The sequence below is a fragment of the Camarhynchus parvulus genome, chromosome 5 (assembly GCF_901933205.1).
Source record: "Camarhynchus parvulus chromosome 5, STF_HiC, whole genome shotgun sequence".
NCBI classification, from domain to species: domain Eukaryota; kingdom Metazoa; phylum Chordata; class Aves; order Passeriformes; family Thraupidae; genus Camarhynchus; species Camarhynchus parvulus.
The window spans coordinates 9,160,209-9,187,056 of NC_044575.1; the positions used below are offsets into that span (position 1 = coordinate 9,160,209).

General features: G+C 45.5%; 1 protein-coding gene across 2 annotated transcripts; it reads left to right on the plus strand.

The window, feature by feature from the left end:
- On the plus strand, positions 1–26,618 carry PAK6 (p21 (RAC1) activated kinase 6). Of its 2 annotated transcripts, XM_030949454.1 has the most exons (10): positions 1–276; positions 588–786; positions 10,088–10,296; positions 14,174–14,776; positions 17,913–18,404; positions 18,647–18,780; positions 21,441–21,567; positions 21,757–21,882; positions 22,554–22,688; positions 24,646–26,618. In XM_030949454.1, the coding sequence occupies exons 2-10, from the start codon at positions 699–701 to the stop codon at positions 24,811–24,813; spliced, it is 2,082 nt and encodes a 693-aa protein (XP_030805314.1). In that variant the 5' UTR covers positions 1–276; positions 588–698; the 3' UTR covers positions 24,814–26,618. The 2 variants fall into 2 exon arrangements, with proteins under 2 accessions (XP_030805314.1, XP_030805315.1); XM_030949455.1 differs by lacking the exons at positions 1–276; positions 588–786 and adding an exon at positions 6,469–6,561.
- Positions 26,619–26,848: the final 230 nt, after the last annotated feature.

A 26,848-nucleotide genomic window follows, 5' to 3' on the forward strand; every position in this document is an offset into this window, starting at 1 on the left:
TCTGATGTTGGCATCTGTCGTTTTCTGTGGAACAGGAATCTGAGTCTTCTCTACGCTGAGTGCTCCCGTGTCCCATCTGCTACCACACCCTGAAATCAAATCGGCAGCTTAGGTGAATCAGGCACTGTACAAACATGTCAGACTTGCCTCCACCCCTTTTTCTTCTCCCGCTTTCTCCTGCCGTCTTTCTCTCTCAAGTTTATCGACGTGTCAGCGGATTCCAGTGGTGGAGCATTCTCACTTCATCTCTGGTCACGGAGCAATGAGGAGTCAGGGGTAAGCGCCCTCCCGCAGATTTGGGGATCAACATTGATTTGCTTGCTTGCTTTAAAGCCAGAACAACCGTCCTAATGGCTGCTGTTTCATGGGATTTGTTCCCTGTGTTTACGGAGGACTGGGTTTGTCAGTTTAAACTAAGTCTCTGCTTCCCAGTGGCTGTGCTGCCTCGGCTTAACCCCTTCTCGTCGGAGCTGAGCCGTGCCACTGCCATGGATTAGTGTAATGATCACACGTGTGTTGGCAGTGCCCGCCTGGGGTGAAGTGAGAGTGGAATAGTTCAGGGGGTCATACAATTTTTTTCTCTCAAGGGATGTTTCTGGAAGAGAAGAAAAACTGGGAGCTGGATTCCTCTGGGAAGGAGTTTGCTTCATCTTTACTCCTATAGCCCAGCAACACCGTCCTCCAATCGGCTTTGCTGCATGACAGTGGGAGAGTTTACCTCCAGACCCTTCTTTCTCCTCTCCCTTGGAACTGTCCACCACCAGCATTGTTGCAGCAGGACTGCCAGTAAGATCTTGTGGTTTTTACTTTCCAGGGTCTATGAGGTGGGACAACGTGTGGGGCTGAGGTCTGGCAGTTTAGCCAACTGACACTCAAGAGGATGGGGAATGTGGAGGGAAAATGCCTTGTTCAATCTTGCAGGGTGATGCTCTTAAAACCTTGGGGTGAAGAAGGGGTTAAAAATTACTCGGGATGATGCTTGAGAGAGCAGACAGCATGTCAGTAATATGCATACTCATCACCTTTACAGGAGACAGAGCAATATCTGCTCTTAAGTATCTTCTATCTGCAAGGACCCTCACCATACCTTACAGTGAGGTCTAGTGAAACCCTTCCTGTGTGTATTCCCAACCTTCTGGCAGCTGTGCTGGCCAGGATCCTTTCAGAACACCTCCTGAAGCGATGTTGGAGTACTCGTGTGGGGCTGAGTGTGTGTGTTTTGGCTGGCTTGAAAGCTGCCTAATCTTGTCCTATTTAAGTTACAATATACAGATTTATTGGGCATTTGTATTTAATTATTTTTGTCAGGTAACCAGTGCATACAGGCAGGTATTTGCAGTGACAGAAAACAGTCCTGTCTGTTAATATTTGCTTTCTTCTTTGCCAGGGCATTAATGCTTTAATGTATTTGGGGACAGAGCACTGAAAAAACAGAAGAGCAATTTGTGTCTGGTGAGTGTGAGCTCTCAGGTGAAGCTGGGGGGTATATGGAGAGTAAGAGACCTTTGGCCACTCTTTGTCTGCTTTTCTGAGTTCTCTGTTTGGGTACAACCTGTCGGCCCCTAACATAGCTGCTGGGGAAGGGAAGCTGCTGCCTTGCTCTCTCTCCAGCCCTGTCCCACGGAAAAATCTCATTCCTAATGATGTGATGAAGTTTTACATTGCTTTTAACATTCAGTGCTGCCTTGGTATGTACATCCTGCATGCTGTGTGAACAATGATTTAGGAATCTAGAAGCAAAGCTGATCAAATAGTGGAAAGCACTATCAGTAAATAGCTTGCTGGATTAGTAACTGTGCTCCCAGATGGAAAGTCTGCTCTGTGCACAGGGGCTGTTTCTGTCTAGCTGGGTGTGAGTATGGATGTACCTGGGAATGCCACCCTGGGTCCTGCTGCCAAGGCTTGCAAAGTGAGAAACAACACTTGCTTGGCCACAAAATGGTTTTCGTTCCAAGGAGAATGAAATTAAGGAGAATTCTTTAAAGTTTGCCTGTCCTGCCTCCAATCTGAAAAAAAGAGCTCTTTTTAACCTACTTCTGTAATATGCTTAGGGAAATTCACAGGCAGAGAAAAGAGCTAAAAATTTTGTAAATTGCTTTAAACAAAATTGCTTAAAGCAGCTTGGACTAGCTTAGCCCAACTGCAAGTAAAAAACACACAGCCAGGCTCTGAGCTCTGTATTGCACTTGAGGGTTTTTGGGCACCCACAGGGGTACCCCGCTGAAGTTCCATCCTGTTCAGAGCAGCACATGAGTGCTGTACCTGGACAGGACACAAGTGAGCAGGAGCAGCTGAAGGCTCACCAGGAGTTGTGCTGCTCAGCGCTGAGGGCTGCAGAGAGCCCAGCAACCTCTGACACCTTGTCAGGAGGGGGTTCTGGATTGGGGAGCAGCTTCCTTGTCTGTGGCACCAATGCTGCTCCTGCACCAGTCTCGCTGACTTTGAGTTATAATGTCACGGACTTAGTGCAATGGAGCACAAAATCAGCACTTGGCTGCTACAGGTCTTGTTTTTAAAGAATTCCTCATTATGGTTTCTTAAGCTGCAGGATTACCACGTGGTTTGAGGACTAATGCACTGCTATTCGGTCTCACCAATGGTACTGCTGTTCTTAGACTGACCTTCCATTTGTCAGGCAAAAGAGAACAGTGTGAATGGAGGGTGCCCAGAGACAAAAAGTTGGAATCTATTTCCCTCGAAAATGTCTCAGGAAATTACACTTTCCCTAGGGCTCAGCCATTTAACTTGTAGTGTTAGTAATTAGATTATTTTGTAATTAATTGATGAACGGAATGTAGCTGTAGCCAATAGCAGTCATTTATCTCGTGTTAGGAGCGCACCTCAGGTTTAACATACAGAGGGCTGTGTGAACGCTCACAGTTGTGGCAAACAGAGCAGGATAACTGATATTCCCTGGGAGAAGACTTGTCTGTTGTAATTTAAATTTGCATCTCAGTGTTGGCAGCAGTGAGCAGTAAGGCACTGAGAGTCAGGCAGGTTGTGGGGTTAAGCAAATCTGTCCTTCCGTGTTTTGGGGAGCATTGCCTGGGCTGGAGTTTTCCCATCAGTAATCCTGTGGGGACAACACAAGCAAACTGCCTTGCAGGCTGCTGACAGCAATTAAATATATTTGTACCTCTCTTTGGGAGAACATGATGAGCATAACTAGGGACTGAGATTGTTTAGTATTGGCTGGAAGGAAGTTTAACTCTTGCATCTCTATACTTGGCTCATCTGGGGAATTGCTGGGGTGTCTCTGTCAGCCCTTTGCTGTGCTACTGGAGCGAGTATGGTGATCCAGGACGGTGGTCACCAGTGCCTCTGCTGGGACAGGTCTGCTTGTGAGAATCCAGCCCTGCTCCCTGAGTGTGTGACTCTTCCTGCATTCAGTGAAATCTGTGCTGCGCCCATTTGCACATGGAGCTGCAGCTTCCCTCTTGTAGCCCTGCATGCCAGAGGCAGCTGGATCTGAGCAGTGCAAGAATGCATTGAGCTTCCAGGGCTCACATGGAGCTGCAGGATGTGGCGCCCAGTGTTGCAGCCCAGTGCCTTGGCTCCTTCCCCTGCCATGTGACCCCACATGCCAGATGTGGCCCCTTGGCTTGTCCTAATGTAACCTCTTGTCTGATATGTAAGATGTTGCTATTCTTGTGAATTTTTGGACACAGGACCTTAAACGTTCTTATTCTAATCTCAGTAGTACTTTTATGCTGGTTTTGAATGGATCTGTCACACAAGACAGTGAAGAGTGACGCCCTGAATCCATCAAGCCCTGTCTTGAAGCTCTGTGGTGCTTTAGATTAACAGCAAAATACAGCAACCTGGTTTTAACCCTGATGCATCCTTCATAGCAAAATAATGTGGGGAAATCCATATGGAACAATGCAGCTGCTCTTTGGACAGGGCTCAGGGAGGGATGTGGGTGTGAGGTGAGTGTCGGAGGTGCAGCACAGCGTGGATGGTATAGCCAGAACAGGACATGAGCCACATGAATCATGTAAAAGGTGGGGGAGAAGGGTCAGAGTTGTTGTGGCTTTGGTCTCAGCCTGGTGACCTGCAGCACACGTCCTGCTGGCTCTGTGTGCCAAGGACACGATTGGTGATCTGCCTTCCCTGGTGCTGCAGCTGTGTTTGGTGGCTGTACCCTCTCATACACTGAGCTCAAGGGGGAGAGGCTGGTCTTGTAATGAAGGCACTGCAGCTGAGGTTTGGGTGTGATTTCTGTCTGTGCTGCTTAGTCTGTCAAGCCTTCTGGACCTACATGCTGGTGTCCAGATCAAACATGTGGTCAGAGAGTGTCTTGGGGCCCTGCACCCATGTTTTCCATCCAAGCCAGGGTGTGTTGGGCCTGGATCTGGCCTTGATATAAAGCAGCCAGGAGACATACCTCGAAGATGTTGTGATCTGCTCATCTAGACATAGGTGGGAAGAAACAGGGCTAGTAATTTTTTTTTGTCTCATCTGCAAATGAGGATAATAATTCCCTTTCCTCACCTTTAGTCTGTTTAGATTAAACCTTTAGAAGGTGGGGCCTGACTTCAGAGACAGACACAATGGGATGGTGACTTCAGCTGGGATTTCTAGGGGACTGTAAATAATGGAAAACTTTGTTATTTGTTAAGGAATAAAGCCCATTAGCATTTGGTACATGCCTGTGCTGGTTTTGTAAAGTTCAAGAGGTCCTTTCTTTGCAAGTGCTTTTATATACGTCCCAGAATGAATTTGGTATGGTATAACTAAAACACATCTAAAAGTATGTAACCCAGCAGCGTCCCAAACAAGCTGAGCAAATAGGCGTTCACTGGGATTTAGTCCTAATTTATGAGCAAGGAAATGGAGCAGAGGAGAGAGAGGCAGCACCTTCAGACCCTGCTCAGTGGAGGCATGGCCAAAAATGTCAAGCCAGTTGTGCTGTTCTTCTCATTCATCAGAAATAAACCCACCAATATAACAAATATGTCTTTCCCTAAGCTTATTTCTAATGTAATATTAATCTGTGCTCTCGTGTGTGTTTGGGCAGGATTTAGAGCATTACATCAGTTTGCTGTGCTGTTGCTTTGCTCCAACATGCAGCTTTGCCATGGGGGGCTGGTGAGGGAGAAAGAAATAGAAGGAAAGGACTTGCAATGCGGAAAGAGATAGCACAGCAAGGAAATACCCACTCTTCCTTTAGGAGGAAAAAAAGTACTTCAACCAGTATTTCTAAAACTAGAATTGCAGACAAATGTAGAAGGTGTCAGGGCAGTGCTCTTAGATCCCATTTCAGATTTTGGATCGCTTGGCTTTTCTTTTTCCCTTTCACTGACCCTTGTTGCCATTCCCTGCTGTGTGAAGTCACGTTTGAGTTTGTCAGCTCTTCAGGGACCTAACCTGTCATTTCCCTTTATTTGCAAACTGCTGTGATAGTTTATGGCTTGTTATAAATACTAAGAGTGTTGGAAACCTCAGGAAGGCAAACCTGAGTATTTTAGAAGGTATGGGATGCAGTGAAATTCCATGTGTGCATATTCACACATATATTTGTGTCAACGCATGCATATGACATGCATGGATAATGGCCTAGTTAACCTGTAATCCATTTCAAATGCAGCACATGACAGTGACCTGAGTAGCAGAGTATGGAAATACATTTTTCCTTTTAATTGGTGTGTTCTCTGGGATCTTCATCTTCCCACTGCAAAATCAATCTGCATATTGCAGTTCCTCAGGTACTGTAGGAAGAGTTCTCCTTCTCTCCCTCTCCTCTTGGAGCTGGCCAGAGCAGTTTGGCAGATCAGCTGTGGGAGGACTTGGAAATTATGGGAATGGCTTTCTTGAGCCCAGGGACCAAGCGTTATCTCTCGTCCGGGGCAGGAGGAATGTAGGGAACTGCATCCAGATCTGCGATAGCGACGCAATGAGCTGATGAGCGAGTTCAGTGCTGCAGCAAGAAGGGGGAGGGAGAGCTTATTTTTAACTGGAAACTGCACAAGTGAGACTGAAGTAGCTCTGTGCTGCCGTGCTATCATCAAGTGCATGTGTGAGTGAGGGAGGGTATGAGCACGGCTCCGAACGGCGCGGTGTCCTAGTGGAACGTGTGGCTGGACGTGAGCAGGGCGGAGGCAGGTCGGGTGAAAAGGCAGTGCATGCTGCTGCTTTTGTCTGGGCGTTGGAACGAGCCACTCCTGATAACATTTATCTACTTTTTTTTTTTTTTTCTTCCCCTCCGGGTGATGTTGCTTCTTTTCTGTGCCCTCCTCCTCGGGTTGCCTGTCTCCCAACCATTCCTCTCTCCCTTACTAACACTCATTCCCCTTCCCTCCTTAATCTTCCCACCCCTTCCTCTCATCTAAGGCTGACCCCTCTCTCTTCTTGCCCCTCCTTCCCAGCTGATCCCTCCCCCTGCTCTGGATCTGCTGGCTGTGGGATTTTTTTCTCGTGCTCCCTGGCAGATGTGACAGCTTTTGGAACTGTATCATCCAGGAACAGCTATATCTGGAGTTGAAAAACCTAACGTGGTTTCCCAGGCAGCAGGAATGGATCGCTGAGAGAATTTCAATCTCCGACTGCTTTTGTCTTGTGGTAGTGACTTTTATTATTTATGTTTGTGACATTTCTTACAGTACAGTTGTCAGCACTGAATGAAAGACTAAAGTCTAGTAGATTATTATAAAATCATTGTCACAGTATTTGTGTTGTTATATTAAAGGGATGCTGTCTATGTTTAAATACAGGTTTGGCTTGATTTACAAAATCTTATATGCATAAAATGTTCTTATGAATTTCTCACTGACTTAGAAAAGGCCTGGTTTATGTGTTTTATTTAACAATAAATATTCTTTAGCTGGGCATTGGAAATATAAGTAAATAGATCTTGCATGAAAACCACAAAGTGAAAGGAGACTGGTTAAATACAGACTTCCTCAATGAGATGCAAAACCTACCAAGATTATTAGAATTCATTGGATTTCAAATAACTATTTTTAGTGTATGTATTTCATTTGATCCTAATGCAGTTTACCTTTAAACCACCTGTCTGATCTCTTTATAATCAGGGATTGATGCTGACCATGTAGAGCAAATGCCATTGGATGCCCAGGGGTGTGTTGTATTTGGAGCTGATTACATTTTGTTGTTTTTAAGCTGTCTGTTTTAAGCCAATAAGGCAGATGCAGACCATGCCAACCAGTCACTTAAAACTGACCAGGAGCTCAGTAGGTGCTCCTTTCTGGGTTTTGGAAGCATGCTTTTGGCTATGGGATCCAGCTGTAGTCCACATGTTGATTGTCAGGGATAGAGATTTTATGTAAATATACAAATGTAGTGTTGTGTTTATGAGATGATGAAATAGAGCCACTTTTCTGGTTGGGGCCAAAATATCACGTGGGCTTTAAAATTTTGCATTTTGAAATACTTAAGCCAGAATCATTCTTGTTATGAGGAAATACCTGACATGTTCAGAAAACCATTGATGCTGCAAGTGCTAATGATTGTGGCATTTGTAACACCGTGTTTTACAGGAGCCTTTGCCACATGAAGCACTTAAAAAGCAAACTTAAGACTGTCTGCTATGCCCTGGGTATCCTCTCATTATGAAGTGAAGCTGTGAGAGTAGGAGCAGAAGAAGAGGTACTAGTTGAAATAGTAAGATCCCTGGGATTGCTGTGGCTGGGTGAAGGTGGATCAAGGAGCTGTCATAACTCGCAGGTAGTCAAGGATTCAGAACGGAACCACTTGCTGTAATACTACAGAGATACTCCCTGCTTTCCTTGGAGGCTCTCAAGCTCCTCAGCAGCTCCAGCTGTTGGTTTGAGCACTACTAACACCACGAGCTATTAGAGTATCTTTCCTTTCTGGGATTGTCTGCACTTTTTTTTCCTTAAAGAATTGCCCTCTGACTTTAGTCTTCATTATTAGTTAATAAGCAGCACCTAAGGGGCCTGAGAGATGAATCACTGTGTTTGAGGAGCTGCAATACAGACCTGGAGCATAGACACCCTTCCCATAAGCTCTCCATTAAGATCTATTTGGGTTTTCATTGGAGCTTGTTCTAAGCAAAGATTATTCTGGCTGAAAAATCTCTTCTAGGCAGAGCAGTTACTTCCAGTGTCTTTTGTAAGCTTTTTGGTTTTTTCTTTTCTTTCCTAACCTTTTGTTTTCTTTTTCACCTGTGAGGTATCTTTAGTAGGCTGTTGAAATAGCCAGTGCACGTGAAGTTGGTGTTTCACCAAGGATGGATTGCATGAATGGGGGGTTAGATGGAGCAAAGTCCTTCTCTGCCATACAAACACTTCCTATCCCTGTGACTGCAGGGTCATTGTAACCAAACTGGGAGCCATTGTGTATTGGATTTTCAATCCAATCCCAGTCTAGCACCAGGGAGCAAAGTCATTGTTCAGGTGGTGGCTGCACTTTGCTCCCTAAACAAGTTTAGAGTGGGACAATCTGGGAAATATTTGACATAGATTTCACTGGGATGTGCTGATTTTGGAGACTGGTGTCCTCCAGAAGTGTGTTCATGTCTATACTGCAGTGGGTTATCTCTCTATGCGGTCTGTCTCTCTGACCCTTGTAAATATTTACTCAGCACAAATAGTTGGAAGCTGAGGTCCTGTACAGGGGAAGAGTGACTGCTACAAAGTTGAAGATTAAGTGGCAAAAATCCTAAGCCTGATGTCAGGAAGAGATGGCATTCATGGCTGTAAGCAGTGTTAGTGGGAGGCAAATGCCAATAGGAATGTTGTCTTTGGAAAAGGAAGAGCATATAAATATTGTTATTTTTGTTTATTGGCAGATGTTAATTGCTTTAAAACCTGTGCAGCTTTTTCCTAAAGCAGTAGAGTCAAAGAACATTTCAGGGGAAAAGGGACCTTGAAAGATGCAGCCCAACCCCCCTGCTCAAGGCAGGGGGCAGCTTGGAGGGTCAGGCTGGATTACTCAGGGCTTTGGCTTTGAGAGCAAACCCCTGAGAATGGAGCCTGCCCAGCCTGTCTGGGCAGGCTGCTCCAATGTTGGACTCTCCTGGTCACAGGAAAGCTTTTCTTTCTATGCTGTTGGGACCACTCCTGTTTTGATTTATGCCTGTCTGTCTCTGTCTCTCACTCCCACCACTCCCCACTGTGAAAAACCTGGCTCTCCACAGAAAATCTCCTTACCTCACCCTGTCTTCCCTATCTGGTTTTTGTGAAGAGATTGTGTCAATCCACTGCAGTCCTCCAGCTTTCCCACCTCTTGTCTGCATTCAGAACTCTGGGTCTTCCTTTTCCTTCATATCTTCCTGATTTCAGAAAGGTCCAATCTCTGAGCTTGCTGTCTAAGTATCTTCTTTTTTAGTTATAAATTTGTTTATAAATTCTTAATTCAGATTTTGAAGTCTCCTGTGTTTGGGTATATTTCAGTGTTAGGTGCTTTTGGCTTGTTGCACTTGCACTGGCTGTTCACACAAGCTGTCTCTCTCAAGCCCCCAAGGGAAAAGAATCTTAGTTTTTAATTTTAGCTTCTTCAGCTACCTGCTGACAGAGCTTGATTTCCACCTACCACCTCCTCCCTCTCTCCCGAGCCCTCTGTCTAAGCAAGAAAAACTGAGATCCAGAGTCAGTCTCTGGCAGCTCTTCCTTTGGCAACAGCTCTACTGTCTTTAAATGGGAACCAAGTAGGTATTACTTACTTGGAGTAAGCAGTGGAAAGACGACCTGAGCCCTGTTCATTGCCACCTCAAATATCAGGCTTGTGGTGGAATCAGTGCTGTTTAACTGGGTGGATTCCAAAGCCATTTAATATAGGTATAAGCAGGTAAAATATAAGTATGTATCTCGTAATTACTTTTTAAATAGTTTTATCAGGCAATATGAATTTGTAGAAATAAGGGAAGTCACTAGAAATCCCATCTGAGCCATGAACCTGCAAGGTGGCCTTGGGCAAAATCATTGCTCTCTTGGTCCCTGTTTCCTCATCTATAAAAGCAGGTGATCAACTCCTGATAAAGTGATTTTCACTGGTAAATGTTCTTAATACAACATAATTAACTCATAGAATTGATACCTGATTTTAACTGCTTGGGCACTTCAGCCCTAGACAGGCACTGACCGTGTTGCCCTCTCCCCCTCAGGCATCATGTTCCGGAAGAAGAAGAAGAAACGCCCGGAGATCTCAGCCCCGCAGAACTTTGAGCACCGTGTCCACACCTCATTTGACCCAAAGGAGGGCAAATTTGTGGGCCTGCCACCTCAATGGCAGAACATTCTGGACACACTGAGGCGCCCCAAGCCAGTGGTAGACCCTTCAAGAATCACAAGGATGCAGCTCCAGCCTATGAAGGTGAGGGAGGCAGACAGTTCTTTCCTGTTCCTCAGGGAGTTGCCTCCAAGTTGAGGCACTGCTTCTGGTGCCCCATGAATGCGACTAAGGGTGGTATCTGTATGGAATTCAGTGCATAGCAGGCTTTGATAGCCCAAGGTGATAGTAACTTCATCAGGAATAAGGACAGTAGGATCCTGACCTGTTGCTGTCGCTGTTGAAATAACCAGCTGGCTGCCTGTCACAGTGATGGGGACCTGTGAAAGCTCCTGTTGTAACTGACAGGACCCAGGATGCATTCAGCTGTTGAACAGGGAAGCCAAGAGAAGAATTTGTGGAGAGACCTGTTTTAGAAGGCTTGTCATTCTTGTGGGTGAGCAAATTTGGCTGGTAATTAAGTTGCCAGGGAAGTCTAAGTGGGAGAGAGAGAAATGTAGCACTGCCTTGCTGTTCATGGACAAGTGAGGAACACAAGGACTAAACTAGGGTCTGGGCTAAAAGGGTTAATAAACCAGCATTTTAATGGAAAGTGTGACACAGTAATGGGACAGTGTCTTTCAGTAAGGAAAAAGTGATTCCTGTAGATGGATGGGTTTCGATGGCTCTAGTACTGGCATCTGGAGCCTGTGTAAGTGACAGCAGGAACGTGCTGTGGGAAAAGGCAACTTCATGGTGACCTCTCAGGAAAGGAAATGAAAGATGATGACAGAAATATTGTGCTTAAAATCTTGCTTGCTTGGGAGAAGTTTTTGTTCCCAGTTAAAAAAAAAAATCCTGCAGGGGTCTAAAAACTGGAAGGTGTGTTGTAAAACAGAGATGTTGCTACTTGAGTTTTAGGAGGGATATAAAAAAGAGTTGGCTATCTGATGAATATATTTAGCTTTTTGTGTACAGGTGCTTAAAGCATGGGGAATAAAGGGGACTATATTTGGTTTAATGTAAGCTTCAGTACATAATCAAACCTACAAATGAAATGGCTCATCAGGATCTTTGAGCAGAATGCTGGTTTATAAAGGAAAAACTTGCTTAGGAAGAATAGGTGAAAAAAAAAAAAGACAGGAGGTACTGCCTGGTGTCCTGAATGTGCTTTGAGGTTCAAAATGTAGTAGAGGATAGGAGCACAATCCAGAGGAGAGATAAAATGTGTAATAAGAGACCAACTTGGTTAGATCAGGAGCTCTGTAATGAGCTTAAACTGCGGGAGGATTGCTCAGAAGAGTGGAAACTAGGTCAAGTTATAAAGGGCAAAGAGAAAAGAAATTCATGTAGGAGCAAAACTGGAAGGGCAATGCACAAAAAGAGATGTTATTCTCAAAGAACATAAAGGGCACTGAGGACACATCATGAGGGCAATGAGGAGGAGGAGAAGGATGAAGGAAAGAATTTGTTCACTGCGGGTTTTGGAAGAAACTTAACAGATGATACTGAGAATTCGTAAGTGTTTAATGATTTTTCTCTGGTCTTCATTAAGTGTGATCAGTGGACTGACAATTAGCATGAGGATAAAGGGATGAGAATGCAGACCAGAATAAGAAGAGAACAGGAACAGAAATGAGACTTAGCTAAGAAGTTGCATATTTTCGAGTCAGCTGGGCCTAATGAAATTCAAGGAATTGCAGATCAGTCAGAATAATTTCTATCCCCAGAAAGAGACTGGAACAAATAAGCAAGTAATCTATTTGCAGCCACTTCCAAGGAGATAGCAGGGTAATAGCTGGCAGCCAGTATGGATTTATCAAGAAAAAGAATCACATCAAGCAACCCAATTTTCATTAATCACAGGGTAGGGGGCTTTGGGTCAGGAAGAAGTGATAGCACTCCCCTGTATCTTGACTTCAGGGAGCCTCTGGGCACTGCACCGATGGCGTTTCCAGAGCAAGCCAAATTTCCTCAAGTATTAGGCAATGGATGCTCAAAAAATAGTGAGGCATCACTGTTGAAACAGAAATATGTGTGAAGAGATTTCCTGGAGTTTGCCCTGAGCCTTATTCTGGTCAGGACTTTCATGTCTGACTTACTAAACCCAAGGATGGTAAAAGCTGAAAGGAGGTGCAAATCCTTAAGAGAACAAGGACAGAATACCCAACAGGCTTTAAAAAACTAAAGAATCATCTTAAACTAACACTGTTTTTCCCAGTAATTCCAAATGCAAGCACTCTCATGGACTGCATAACAAAGCTGACTGTTTCTGGTAAACTCCATTTGAATTAACTCTGATTCAATGATACCAATCAATTAGATTTTTTTTTCTTCAAGTGCTAGTTGGCCAAGCCCTTGTATATAGTCCTGGATTAAATTACCATAGTAGTTCCGGGGTTTGTGTGTAGCTTATAAAAAGGTGCTTTTCTTGTTAGAACTTCTCAGTTTTGGTCAGTAAGGCATGTAAGAGCACTCCATATACATTTGGCTCAAATTTGGATGTTTCCTCATTAATCTGGTGCAATGCTTAAACACAGCAGCAAAGCAAGATTAACTCCCATCTTCCCTGTCTGCTGCAGCTAGGCCTGACTTCATGGGAGTGACCTGAGTCTAATTCTAGGGAGTTTTAGCTAGAAGGGGAGAAGAGCACTGCAGTGGATTTTCTGGAGGGGCCATAGCATATTGTTGGAGGCTTCTTATTTTGAGAATACCCATGTCTTTCTGGAATTACTTTTGTCCATTTTGGACAAAAAGTTCATGTCCCCAGCAGATTGTTCTGTGACAGCAGCTGGGCTGTGGAGGAAGGGGGTGTGTGTGTGGTGAGAGAGTAGGAGTGAAGACCAGAATTTCCAGCTGCAGCTGGTGTGTGTGCCATGGAATGAGTTGAGTTGTCCTTTCTTCACCCTGTTGAACAAAAATCTTCTGTTCTGCTTTTCATTCTCAGACACTGAGCAAACCAGGTGCTCGTTTGTGCACTGTGGTGGTGTTCTGTTGAAATTACTGGAGCTACTGTGTTGCACCAGCTAAGTATTAGTCTCAGTGTAATTAATTCAGCATGTTTAGAAGATCCCTGGAGCTCAGTTAGCAAACAGAAGATTGCTGTCACTCCAGGGAAGGACTTTCCTCAAGCAGAGGTTCAGGAAAGTGTAGGAGTGATCCTGTGCTGCGAATTTCTGTGGAGAAATGAAACATTTTGGTTCCCAGCACTAGAAAAGCTTCTGTAAGCTTTTCAGTTCCAGAAAAAAAACAAGGTAGAACACTACCTAATATACCAACAGCTTCAAGTGTCCTACTGTACAGAGCTGGTGCCTGTTTGGATGGAAGCCTTGTTCTTCAGTGTTTGCTTACAAGGCAGTTGTGAGCTGCTGTGACCCTTTGTTCATCATTTTTAATTATAATAGCTTGGCAGAGTAGAGCAGGGAGGCAGAGTTGGAACAGCGCAGTCTGCAGTGGTCAGGATTAGGATGTATTAGCAGAAATTGTAGAGAAGCCGACTGAGGGATGCTGGTTACAATGCTACTGAGAGTGCTTCAGGGGAGAGATGAACCTTGTGTTGGCACAGCAAAGGTGAGTTTTGCAAATGGAGCCTGCAGCATGCTAGAACTTCTGAGAACTAATATTTCAGGAGCTTGCTGAGTGCATTAGTGATGTATGTAGTGTCACACAGTTTCAGCACAAGAAAGCCAGGAGTGTTGAAATACCCCAGTTTTGCTCTAATATAGTCTTTTAGAATGTGAGCACAACAGCAGAATTGACTGTTCTGGCTGACAGCACTGCTGCTCTGACAGCAGGATGTAACCCAAGGACTTTTATTTTCCCTCAGTAAAGGACATTGAAACAAAAGACAAAAATTGGTAATTTTTCCTGAATTCCTTGAGTTGTCTTTGGCTATATGTACAAAATCTAACCTTTGGTAAGACAAATTGAGCCTTGATTCTTACAACTCTGACTTGTTTCTCACCTTCCCTGTGTTTCCCAGACTGTGGTGCGGGGCAGCACTGTGGAAGTGGAAGGCTACATCTCTGGGTTGCTCAATGACATCCAGAAGCTTTCTGCCATCAGCTCGAACACTCTGAGGGGCAGGAGCCCCACCAGCAGGAGGAGAGCCCAGTCGCTCGGGCTCCTGGGAGATGAGAGACCCCCAGACATGTACCTTCAGAGTCCTGAAGGAGACTGGGCAGACAAGTATGGGAACTACCTCAACTGCAATGGTGGGTCCAAGGTGGCCCGGAGGCAGACCATGTGGCCAGATTACAAACCCCGCCTGGAAGGGCAGTCTCATCCCAACGGGATGGTGACAAAAGCCCAGTCCCTGGGGCCATCGGAGTTCCAGGGCACCGATGGCAGCTGTCTGCAGCGCACCTCTGGGCTGCAGCACGTGCCTGCTGTGCCGGGGGAGAGCGAAATGGCCATGAAAAGCCCGGAGGAGGGCTGGCTTCAGCGCCAACCCAGCGCCAGGCCCTCGGGGGAGGGCAGCCCCAGCTCCAAATCACGGGAGAACAGCCTGAAGAGGAGGCTCTTGCGCAGCGTGTTCCCCTCGTCCAGCACCTCAAACAAGCCGGGCCCTCCCCTCCAGATCAAGGTAAGAGTTATTCATTGGACTGCAGTGTTGACTTTACAGTTCCAGAGGTTACATATGCAGCCAATTTAATTGCAAACATCGGGCAACCATCTGTTCTTGTTATGATTAATGTTGGAATCAAAATATTCCTGAGCAGAGGAAATGTGTGGTCCGCCTGAGCTCCACGAGATGCTGCAAGGCACAGCTCAGGATGGCAGCCAGATCTCCAGCAGAAGGTTTGGCGGAGCTGCAGGAGCGTGGGCTGGGAAGGACGAGGGGTCTTAGTCACTACCTTCTGTGAGGTAAAGGCATAACTGCAATGCCATTCTGCTGGCCCCAAAAAGCCTTTGCCATTTGGGAAATTGCCACGATTTACATTAGCAGTGTATTCTTCTGCCTGTGTAAACCAGAACTAACCTGGGGGAGTGTGTTGGTTATAGCTCTATCTGCCAGGCCACTACAGCAGCAGGGTTTGCAGCAGCACCCACGGTGCTGTCACACAGGAAGTCAGATTGTTGGATTTTGTAAAGGGTGGGACAGCTCATAGCTACAGCTCCCCCAGGAAAGCTGTCCTGAATGGATGACTCATTTCTTGTTAAACTGAAAATCTCTGGTTCCTGGTACTGGATAGGAAATGCAGCCATTGCTTTTTTTCCATTCTGGGCTGATCCAGCATCCGTCTTCTGTGCGTGGCTTCAAAGCTGATACTGGGCCTGGCTGATTCCCAACAGCTGTGAGCTGGGAGGATGATGACAAGAGCCACTGTCCAAACTAACCTGACTGTTCTGAAGGGTGTTGCAGGGAGGAGATGTCTCCAATCCAGTTTTTTGCAGTTTGTATAAGGACCCAGGCTCAAGGCTTTGGGCACAGTAGGTTTCCTTTCCAAAGGAGAGGAGTTTGGAAGAATGCAGTCCTTGTGTAACACAAACTGCACTTATTGCTGTCTCAGTGACTCTGGGCTGATTTACATTGCTTCGAGGCCTATCCCCTTAGTACCTAGAACTGGCCTCTTCTCTCTTCCCCAGAGTGTCTTTGCCATGCTCAGCACTTCCAGGAGCAGGAGCAGAAGTTACCAGCCAAGTGAATGTGCTTGGGAGTGTGTGAACTCCAGCTGTTTGTCAGAGGAGAGGAATAGGGAAGACCTTTAAGACTAATCTGTCTCCCTACTCCAGTGAGGGATCTGTGCCATAGTTGTTTATCCAAGATGTTTTTACCAGCCTCTGATGATGAAAACCTGGGTCTCCTGCTCTAATGGAGCTGATGGTGTGTAAGAAATGTGTAAGTGCAGATTAAAGGAACAGTAATATAACTGAATCATGGAATCCCAGACTGGTTTGGTTGGTAGAGACCTCAGTGTCCATCGGGTTCCACCCTCTGCCATGGGCAGGGACACCTTCCACTAGACCAGGCTGCTCCAACCTGGTCTTGAACACTTCCAGAGATGGTGTATCCACCACTTGGCTGGGTAGCTGGCTGAAATGAAAAGGTGGTGCCTTGAAAAGCACCATGGTAAGTTTGAATGCACCTTCCTTATGAGGGGAAGGAGTGGAAGAACCAGTGACACCTCAAAATGTCCCAAGACAGAGAACATGTACATGGGGACTGTCAGATTACAGGAGCAGGAAATAAGACTTACGTGTGGTTAAGCAAACCTGTGTGAGCTTGCATGCGTGTTGTGTGCCCTTCTGCATGCTCTGGGTTATGTAAAACGTGGTTTTTTTCTCTCTCCTGAGACAAAACAAGATTTGGGAAGTAAATTCTGTGTTACTGTGAGCATGTCAGCACAGGACTGCAGGGGTGGAGCTGGTGTACATGGAGGAAGGAGCTCCTGACAGACAGTTGTGTTTGTGCTGTGCCTGATGCTGCTAAATCGCGTATTCCAGGGCCTCTCTGTGTGTGAGGCTTATGCAGATTCTGCTCTTGACAAAAATCCTTGATTAAAACCCAAAGTGCATAGAATTAAATCCTACACAATTATTCCCTGTCTGAGACAGAGAAAATGAGTGCTCTTGTAAAAAATTCTCGATTGGCAGTTTTCAGTTCCCATGCCCATATTATTAACTTTATTAATAAACTCTCTGAATTGTGAGAGAGAAAAAGCTTTTTGCTTTGAAGTTTCTGTTTTGCCCTATAATATAAATGATGGGTTTGCTCTTTCTGAAGTTGCTTCTTTGACAGATCTACTATTATTTTGCATATATTTATATACATATAGTATGTATATTATACATATACGTATGTACGTATATAATGTATTTTGTACCTCACCTGCTAAATGTTGTTGATTTTAATTAATCAGCATTTCCAGGGTGAGTATTAGCACGACAGTGTTTATCCTTCCTGGCATGGGAATGCGTATCCTGAAGCCACATTCCCACAGGCTGTGATCTTACTACATCTTCTACACTAAATAGGGTTGGGCCTGCTTGTCATTTGAGTGGGAGGTCTCCAAAAACCTCGAGCATTGCTAATCCAAATTCACTGCAGGTTAGTTTTAAGCCAGCAAGGGGGCAGGTGGCTCTGTGTAGCTGGAGTCTTATGTTGGCTGCCTCCAGCTGTCTTGGTGCCTGGTGCTTTTCCCAAAGTGGAGAGCTAATTCCATGCCTGATCGACAGGAATGCTCTGCAGGTACCAGTGGAAAGCGCAGAGAGTGTTTTCAGTAGGCAGAGTGTAATTACCCAAAGGGAATTAGGCCAAGACTTCAAAGTGATTTACAGCCTTGGCATGAATCCCCTTTCCTTTTATACAAAGGAAGATCAGAGGCATGGAGGGATAAAGGATTTTCAAATTCTCTGCAGCACAGGTTGCCCCTGATTTTTGATGGCAAGGTTGGAATGCTTTTTAGCAGCTGGGGTTTTTTTCTGTGGGTTTTGTGTCTTGGTGTTTTTTTTAAAGCATGTTCCCTTTAAACTGGCTCGATTTGGAGGCCGCTAGAGCATAGCACCTATTCACTAAGGGATTCTTGAAGATCTGCATCTAAGGAGATCTTCATCCAAGTCATGTGTTGGGCAGACCTGGAGACAAGAACCTGAAGCTCTTGACTCCAGTCTGCTCCAAGATGTGCTAGGGCAGAGTGGGATGACATAGAACTGATTTCTCACCTCTCTGCTTGTTAATCCAACCATCACTTTGTTTTTCCTCTTTGTTCTTCTTGAAGCCTAATGCTTTCTTCAAGCCCCAGCAGTGGGGTTCCCCCCACAGCCCTGCAGCCAAAGCCCAGTCTCTCCCCCCAGACCAACCTGCCTCCGAGTTCCCCAGGATGATCTGCGAAGCTGGGACCCCCCAGAAGTCCCCAACAGCAGAGAAGGCTGTGGCAGTGCCACCAGGCCGGCCCTCCCCAGCGGGGTCCCCCAGGAACAGGCAGACCCAGACCAGTTCCAGCAACCTCCACCTGCCCCAGGACTCTGCTGGGAAGGGGCAGCCACCCAGTGAGGACCCTGGGGTTGTGACTCACGAGCAGTTCAAAGCTGCCCTCAGGATGGTTGTGGACCAGGGAGATCCCAGGACACTGCTGGAGAATTACATCAAGATTGGGGAAGGCTCCACAGGAATCGTGTGCATCGCTCGGGAGAAGCACTCGGGGCGCCAGGTGGCCGTGAAAATGATGGACCTGAGGAAGCAGCAGCGCCGGGAGCTCCTCTTCAATGAGGTGAGGGTGCTGGAGACAGGGGGATTCTGCTGTCCTCCTTGGAACCATCAGTGTGGCAAAAAGAAGGGAAGAGCAGGATCATCTTCCTTTTAGTAGTGTTATGCTCATACCAAGAACAGCTGTTGCTGGGGGGATGGAGGCTCTGTGCTGTAGTTGCAGGGCTGTGTGTACTTACTTGGTTGGATAGGATGAAGTGTGGTGAGTGATTTTGTGGTGGTCACTTGTCCTCTATGGTTTTACAGGTGGTGATAATGAGGGACTATCAACATGTCAACGTCGTGGAGATGTACAAGAGCTACCTCGTGGGAGAGGAGCTCTGGGTGCTGATGGAGTTCCTGCAGGGAGGAGCCCTCACAGACATCGTGTCTCAGATCAGGTATAAAGCAAAATCCCAGACATCAACATGGGAGAGCAAGGACAGCAGAGTGGGGATTTCTGGGACAAATTGGTTCCCTCAGAGATCTTGTGTTTGCAGTGCCTTGAAACTACTACAGTTTATAACTGTTATCAATTTTGAATATGTGATAATACTTCTGATGTAGAAGGGACTAATTTAAAGTACTGATCCCTTTAGATACCCACTAGTCATCTCCTTGATGACCTTCCCTGTAAAATACAGTACTTAAAAAAAGTGTTTACTATATCTGTTGAATCCTGGCCAGGAACTTCATTGAATAAGTATTAAAAAAATAGTTTTCAGTGATGCAACCTTAGCCACAAATTCAACCTCACTAACTCCCCTGGAGAAGTGCAGCAGAGCCTTGAGATCTGGACTCCTTCCCAAATTTCACTGCTTAAAGATAGCAACGACTGGACACTCTCCTAAATTTGTTTCATTATCTACACTGCTTGAATTCAATAGTACCCAAGGCATTTCTGTAGGGCAAATAAGTTGTTCTCAGATGGCCTCTGGTCCCTCTCAGAAGGTGGTCTGATGTTGCATTATGGTGATTGTGTCTTACCCATGACTCTGGAGCACCCTCCAGTCCTGCAAGGCTGGAAACTGGGACAGGGAATGCCAGTGGAAAGACTGACCAAGAAAGTCTGTAGGATGAGAGTTTCTTTTTGGAAGATTCAGGATCTTAACTGGATTACAGTTAGGCAGTATTGATAGTTCAATTGTATTTAGTTTTTAAAAAACCGTAGTATACCTTTAGCTCACATATGTGCTTGGCCTAGGTCCTGTGGTGGGTTTAACGCAGGTATCTTACTCTGCTTGGTGGATTTAAGGCATGTATCTTGCTCTGTTGGGTTATGAGGTTTGGAAGTACAATTTTGAGAGCATCAAGAGCCACGTTGTCCTCTGTAGCCTCCACAACCCCACTTGGAAGGAGCGCCCTAGAGACACTTACCTGGGCAAGCCCTTCCAGAATTGAGTTCAGGGGCATCTCAGGGTCTGCAAGCCAACATTTAATCCTGAGGAGTGCTCAGTTACAGCTTACAGGGCCAATGAAACTCTTGTAGTTCTTGGCTAGTACTGAATTACAGATAAAAAGTGATGAAGAGGTTTATGAAGGGTCTGTGTATTTATATCCACCAGTGAGACCTCAGCCTAGATTTGTTTAAAGAAGCTCCCTTTAAACCTGTTAGTGAATGCTTTTTTTTAACCTCATGATGGAAGAAAGATCTGTTATAACCATAACATTTATCAGAAGTAAGCTGCAAACCTTTATCAGTTTTTCCCAGGAAGAAAAATGCCATCATTGCAGTCATTAAACTTTTGCTGAGGGGGATAAGTGATTTACATCTCCAGGAGTGAGGTAATCCTCCAGTAATCTGTTTTACACTATGCAGTCACTCGACTGAAACCAAATTCCATACGTGACAGGGTGAAAATGCACCTCTTGTGATCTTTGGGAACCCCAGGGCTTTCAGGTGGATCAGCTCAGGCACTGTGAAAGGAAAACACTGTTCCTAAAGGCATTGGGTTCTGTGCTGGGAAGTGCCACAGGTAGCCTTTGTCCCTCTCCCTTTTCAGATTAAATCTTAAAGGCAGAAGTAGCCCCCTGACATCCCTCAGATTTGGTTGCCATCAGTGTGGCACAGTGCAGCTACAACCTTGTAGCTGTCCTGGTTTGGAAGAGTAAGATATGGGATGCCAGAAAAGCAGCACAAGTGTAGGTTTCTCAGCTGATGGTGTAGGAATTGTTATGGGTTTCGAAAGTACTGTTCACTGCACAGTTCTGCCTTCTGAGTGCTCTCTTCTCCTTAGGCTCACTTGCAGATCCAAATCTGAGGAGGTTTCATTTCTGTCCTCAACCAGGGGTTGTTCAGAACAACAGCTAGAGACAGGCTGAGAATCCAAAATACTCAAATTGGTACTTCAGCTATTCTTTGAAATCATTTACTTCTAGCATTGCTTAGTATAAACATGCAGAGCTGTCACTGTCCCCTGGTACAGGAGAGAATTTTCATTTCTACCATTTTCACTTGAATGTGAAGGTTTCTGTATTGCTATTCTACACAGCAACAGCTTCTAAAGAGGGGCTTCTTGTGGCTCATATTCCATGTGCCAACAGTGGTAGAAATCAGTAGTGCCTTCCCTGCTTGTAGCCTGTGCTATCTTTAGTTAGGTGTGAGTGTACCCCAAGTGTCTGCAAACACCTAAAGGATCCTAAAGGATCTCTGTATTCACTGTCAAATTATGCATTTGGATGTTTTGTGGATACAGTTGCATAATAAGCCTTGTGAATAATGTCTTTACTGTGTTTGCTTAAAAAAAGCTGTCTCACCAGTTACTGCAGCACCTTGGCATCAAGCAGCACTTCTGCCTGTCAGAACTGCTTGAAACAGCATCTTGCAGAATGAATTTAGGTACAGAACTCGAAATGCAATTTCTCGGTCTTAAACCTATGAAAACTTTAAAGTTGTCAACCATCAAATAAAAAATGTTTTCCTCAGTAACAGACGTGGAAGAGTGGTGAAGGTGAGATGGTGATTGTCACAGGGAACCAAAGTGTCTGTGTTCAAACCCCTGTGTCCCTGTGAAGGAGCACTGTGCTCTGCACAGTTTAAGTGCCCTGTCTGTAATTGCAGGCTGAACGAGGAGCAGATTGCCACAGTGTGTGAGTCGGTGCTGCAGGCTCTGTCCTATCTCCACTCTCAGGGGGTCATTCACCGAGACATCAAGAGCGACTCCATTCTTCTGACGTTGGATGGCAGGGTGTGTTTCCTCAGACAAATTGTTTCCTGTCTTCTGCTGCTGCAGCCTCTGTCCCTTACTTCCTTTCTGGTTCCCCATCCCTTGTTTTCCCCTTGTCTTTTTACTCTCTTTATCATCTTTGTCTGTGGCGTTTCCCTCTGTGTTGTTTAAGGCTTATTTTTACGGTTGGTTGCTTTTCTCTTTGTACAGGTCAAACTCTCTGATTTTGGCTTCTGTGCTCAGATCAGTAAAGATGTACCTAAAAGAAAATCCCTGGTGGGTACTCCTTATTGGATGGCTCCAGAAGTCATTGCAAGGATACCATACACCACTGAGGTAAGGGACCGCCTCCCTAATAGCAGGAGAGGAGGTAGTATTCTGAAGTGTCACAGGAAAATAACTATTGGCTTTTCTAGGAAGTCTCTAGATTCTATTTAGAAAATAAACCCAACTATGACTACAGCTTTGATGGTGATGACATCAATATTTCCTAAATCAGTAGAAAACCAGATTTTTCTGCTTCTAGGAACAGGGCATCAACTTCTATTTTTACACCTAAAGCTTGGCCTAGACTTGTGTCTGCTGTGGACTGATGTGAGCAAGGAGCAGCCTGTGACATTATAGGGATCAGTAAATCAATTCCATAAAGGGAGGCGGTGGCGGGGGGAGATGTGAGCTCTGAGAGGCTCACCTCAGGGAAGGCAGACATGGGAACTGTGGAGTTCTGGGCAGGTGGCAGCAGACTGACTAGTTTTGTTTACCATCCAGCCAGGTACAAGCAGTTACTTGCACACCTTTACATGTTGCAACACCAGCATGGCTCAGTCCTGGGTGCAAAATTGACTTTATTAAACTTCTGTAAGGAGCCCAAAAGCATTAAGGGCATCAGTGTTGGACTGTCTTGGTACCATTTGTCATGGATGGGGTGTTGTGGTCTTTGTGAAAGCAACAAAACAAAGACCTGCTCCTCTGGAGTGTGTGTATTGATATGACATTGTCTCCCACAGGTGGATATCTGGTCCCTGGGGATCATGGTGATAGAGATGGTAGATGGAGAACCCCCCTACTTTAGTGATTCTCCAGTCCAGGCAATGAAGAGACTCCGTGACAGCCCTCCTCCCAAACTGAAAAATTTCCACAGGGTGAGCATGCTGCCAAACACTTGTAAGCCTGATGGTTATCATGGGCAAATAACCATATCAGCTGTTCCCAGTAGAGCTGGCTGTGGAAATGGTCTTGCTAGGACACGTTTCTTGGGGAACAGCTTTGGCCTCGGGGTCTTAGTGGCTGCAAGCTGCTGCTGACAGCTGGTGGCTGCTTTAGGGAACAGCCCTGGCAGTGTGAGGGCACCTGGGCATAAATGGAGAGTGCAGGTTAGAGCTGCTTCAGGTGGACCCAGCAGTTGCCAGCTTACTGATGTTGATTGAGTAGCTTATCTTCCAGGGGAGGGAGCAGGAGGATCCCTGCTCTTGGGAGTTTTCAGCTTCATGGCCTTTGGGACTACAAAGGATGCATTATGGTCAGAGCAGGTGAGCTCAGGACAGATACCAGCTCATGGAGACACTGCAGTAGCTCAGAAGATGAACTTGGCTCCACGGTTTCTTAGGAAAAAGTAGCAGTGACATAAGAAATAGTGATCACCTTTCAGTGCCCACTTAAAGAAATCTTCTTTTCATTCCATGCCCAGCCTCTGAGATCAAACAGCTTCTGCAGCATCCTGAGTACCCAGCCTTTCCAATTAATCAGAGCATCTGCAGCTGCTAAAACTGAATTATTTAAGAGAGTAGACTGCTGAACTAACAGCACACATTCCAACATCAACAGCTGTTCTTTCCTTTTTGCCTTAGCAACATTAATTAAAATTTCACGGTCACATTCTGGACCCAGTGCTTGCTCTCCTTGGGCAGTGTAAAACCATCCTGGTCTGTGTCACACCTTGCTTGGTGACATGGGCATGCCACAGGCTGTGGCAGCCAGAGCTGGTTACGGTCTTGCTCTGCTCCACTTTGTACTGGGAAGCAGACTGGCTTCCAGCAGACTGATTTACAAGCTGGTGGGCATCCTCCCCAGTGTCCTGCTGGAGTGCGGCTCCAGCTGTGGATCCAGCCCTCCATTCTGGTGCTCATTCATGGCTCACTGTCGTCAGTGACTGCAGTTCTGGGGGCAGCAGGTTAAAGGGATACCACCTAGGATAATCCCTGCTGCATTGCTAAAGCATGGGCAGATTTATAGACAGGGATACAGGCTGGATCCTGGCACTCATCCTGAGCTGTGTGGTGCCTTCTCCAGCAATTCCAGGCAAAGTCATCCAAAGCACTCCTGAGATGAGCAGTTCCTCAGTGTGAACGGTATTTCAGGATCTACTGAGGGAACCAGAGCTGGGGAAATGCCCCCAGTCTAAGCTGGATGTAATTATCAGCATTACAGTAAATAAATATATGCCAAGATCATTTTTTAATTCCATTTTAATGATGAAGAGGATTAAACCAGTCAGAGATGTGCAGGGTCATGAAGTGATGCCTGGGGCTGGCTACTACCAGGCTTTTACACTTCTTTCAAAGGACAAACCTGTGAGGTCGTTCAGCTTTTTGGTACTGGTGCTGGTGCTGCAGCTTCTTCATCTTCTTGTACTATTAGCATGAGGGTTTTTCAGGCTCTCAGAACCTAGGAGAGGACTCTATTTACTACCTTTCCATAATCTGTGACCAGTAAAAGAATGGATTGGTGCCCCCTTCCCACCCAAGTGATGTGCCCAGGTAGCAGGAGTCCTGCAGAGTTTTTGAGCTGAAATCCAGGAAAGTTTAAGTAACAAAATGAGAAGCAGAAGTAACTCAAATGGAAGGATGTGGCAGGTAGTCTTAGTTTAATTGACTGTATCCCATTCAAAAGAAAACAACCTAAGTGTTGTGCCTAGCAGTGACAGAAAGTTATGTCCATAGCATAAAAAGCATGTGACCTGTGTCACATTGCTGGAAAAACAGGGATACAGATTGAGAATGTGCAGGATCCTTTTAACCACACCCACCTTGGCAGCCTGGTGTTGCATGAGCTGTGCCTGGTCCCTTTGCAGGGTTGACTTGGTTGGTTGCTTTTTCACAGACCTCTCCAGTTCTGAGAGACTTCTTGGAGAGGATGTTGACACGAGATCCATTGGAAAGAGCAACAGCACAAGAACTTCTGGATCACCCCTTTTTGCTCCAGACGGGACTTCCAGAGTGCTTGGTGCCCCTTATCCAACAGTACAGGAAACGCACCTCCACCTGCTGACTTTATATGAGGGGAAACTCTAGGGAAAAGGAATGTTTATTCAAAAAATATATAGAAAAAATTAAGAGCCCAGGCAGTCTCAACCTGTGAATGGTGCTTGGAACTTGCCAGTGATTGTTTTGGAGGACAAATGTGAATCCTGTCCATGCATCCTCAGCCTCCTGTGGCTTCTTCTTTGCTGAAGACAATCAATACAGACTGGATCTGAGTGAGACCAAGTCTGTCTCAAGGATAAAGCGGGTATTCCATGGCTTGCGGATCACTGCTGCCGAAGGATGGCGTTCAAAACTGGAGTCTGAAGTTGTGTTTCCGAATGTCTGTGGGTTTCTGCACACCCAGGCTGCTGACTACTGAGCTGGAACGATATTTCCCACTTAGAAATGTGATCTTTGTTTCCTTCATTGTGCACTGGAGCCATGAGCTGACTCACTTTGGGGCACAGACCCCTTTAAACTGTCAATGCACAAAGACTTTTTTTTTTTCCTCTGAGACTTTTTCACAGATTATTTTAATTTCCCTTGGTTAAATATGGACCTAGAAACCTGCACACACTTCCTTAGGGAGCAGATGTGATATGTATATATTCGTTTCTAAGTGGCTCTCTTGCATCAACATGCTTCTCTTTTGCTGCAGAATGTGTATGGTTTAGTGGTCAATCTTGAATCCATTTCATGATTTTAAACTTTTGGAGGGGGAACCCCTTGGATATGGTCCTCAAAGTGGACTCTATGAAGACCAGGTGCTCTTACCACCAGGATCTTATGGTTAAAAATTCACCATTTGCAACACCTTGTGTGCTGGTTGGAATGTGAACAGCATGCTCCTGTGGCTTGCTTTTCCAGTCCTTTCTCTCTGGAGAGGCTGAGAAGTGCTGCCCCGGGGCAGTTATTGGGTAGCATTTTGGGGATGCTGTAGGAGACCAAATGGAAATATTTGAGCTGTCCTGCATATCCCAGGACTGATTTTTTGTGTTTGTGTGCTGCTGTCTGGCTATTGGTCTGCCCTTCCCCATCAGCCCTTTAATCTGGAAGGTTTCTGGTTGTCTTAAACAGTTCTTTCAGTTATTTTGACGTAGTTTTAGGTATTTTGTATGCTGCACTCTCTGATCAGTGAGATCCTCAAGGTAATTGGCCTCTAGGTCAGGATTAACATTGTACAGTGATGGTGTGTGTTGTTGTGAGGTCTCAAGAATATATTTGTAGATGTGGAGCTGGGATCTTGTTTTGAAACTCCAGATACCAAGATTTTGGACTTTTAGTTATTCTCAGGACAGTCCTGCTGTCTCAGAAACTGACCTCAGAACTGCGTTTTCTTCAGAAGATGTTAATAACCTCTGTCCTCTGCTATTTGCTCCAGCTACAGATCCTGCTTCAAAATTGAAGCCATGGTTGATTACTTGAAGTAATTTGGGATGGAATTCATCTGCACTGCTGCCAACCATCAAAGGGTGGGCACCCAGTCTGCGGAATGTGTAGGTTGGCTCTGTAGCCCATGGGGAGAGGAACACCCCTGGGGGAACAACTCCAGAGGTGGTTCATCCCCTTGGTTCAGACACCTGCTGAAGGACAAAATCGCTCTCTCTCTCCCCCATGGCAGGTAGAGAGGTCATAGGGGGTTTCTGTAGACTGGATGTCTAAGTTTGGGCTGATGGAGTTGGTTGAAATTAATTCATTAAGCTCCTCCTTAGCTGCACTGGAAAATTTTTGATGTAAAATGTTTCTGTATTCCAGATATATTGCTTTTTTTTAATGCGAAAAAAGCAGGGCTTGGAAAAGATTTATAATTTGAAACAAACAGTCCTGCTCGTCTTTAGTTGTGAATCCTTTGCACTTGTGTTTTAAATTAAAGTAGTTCTTGATTTATTCATAAGTCTGTTACAGTGTTGAGATGCTTAAAATTGTGTCTGTAGTTCAGAGATGCGAGTGTGAACCTTGGAGTCTGCTCTAACTTCCCTGTTCTGTGGCTATATGGCTTCTAAAATTAGCGAGACTGGGGCAGGAACATTGATCCTGAGTCCTGAAACAAAGGCTTCTGG

Bases quoted from the DNA above. Each gene is read 5' to 3' on its own strand.
- PAK6 (XM_030949454.1), top strand. From the start codon at position 699: ATGACAGTGGGAGAGTTTACCTCCAGACCCTTCTTTCTCCTCTCCCTT. The intron at 10,297-14,173 runs GTGAGGGAGGCA...TGTGTTTCCCAG, and splicing joins TGCAGCTCCAGCCTATGAAG to ACTGTGGTGCGGGGCAGCAC. The intron at 22,689-24,645 runs GTGAGCATGCTG...GCTTTTTCACAG, and splicing joins AACTGAAAAATTTCCACAGG to ACCTCTCCAGTTCTGAGAGA.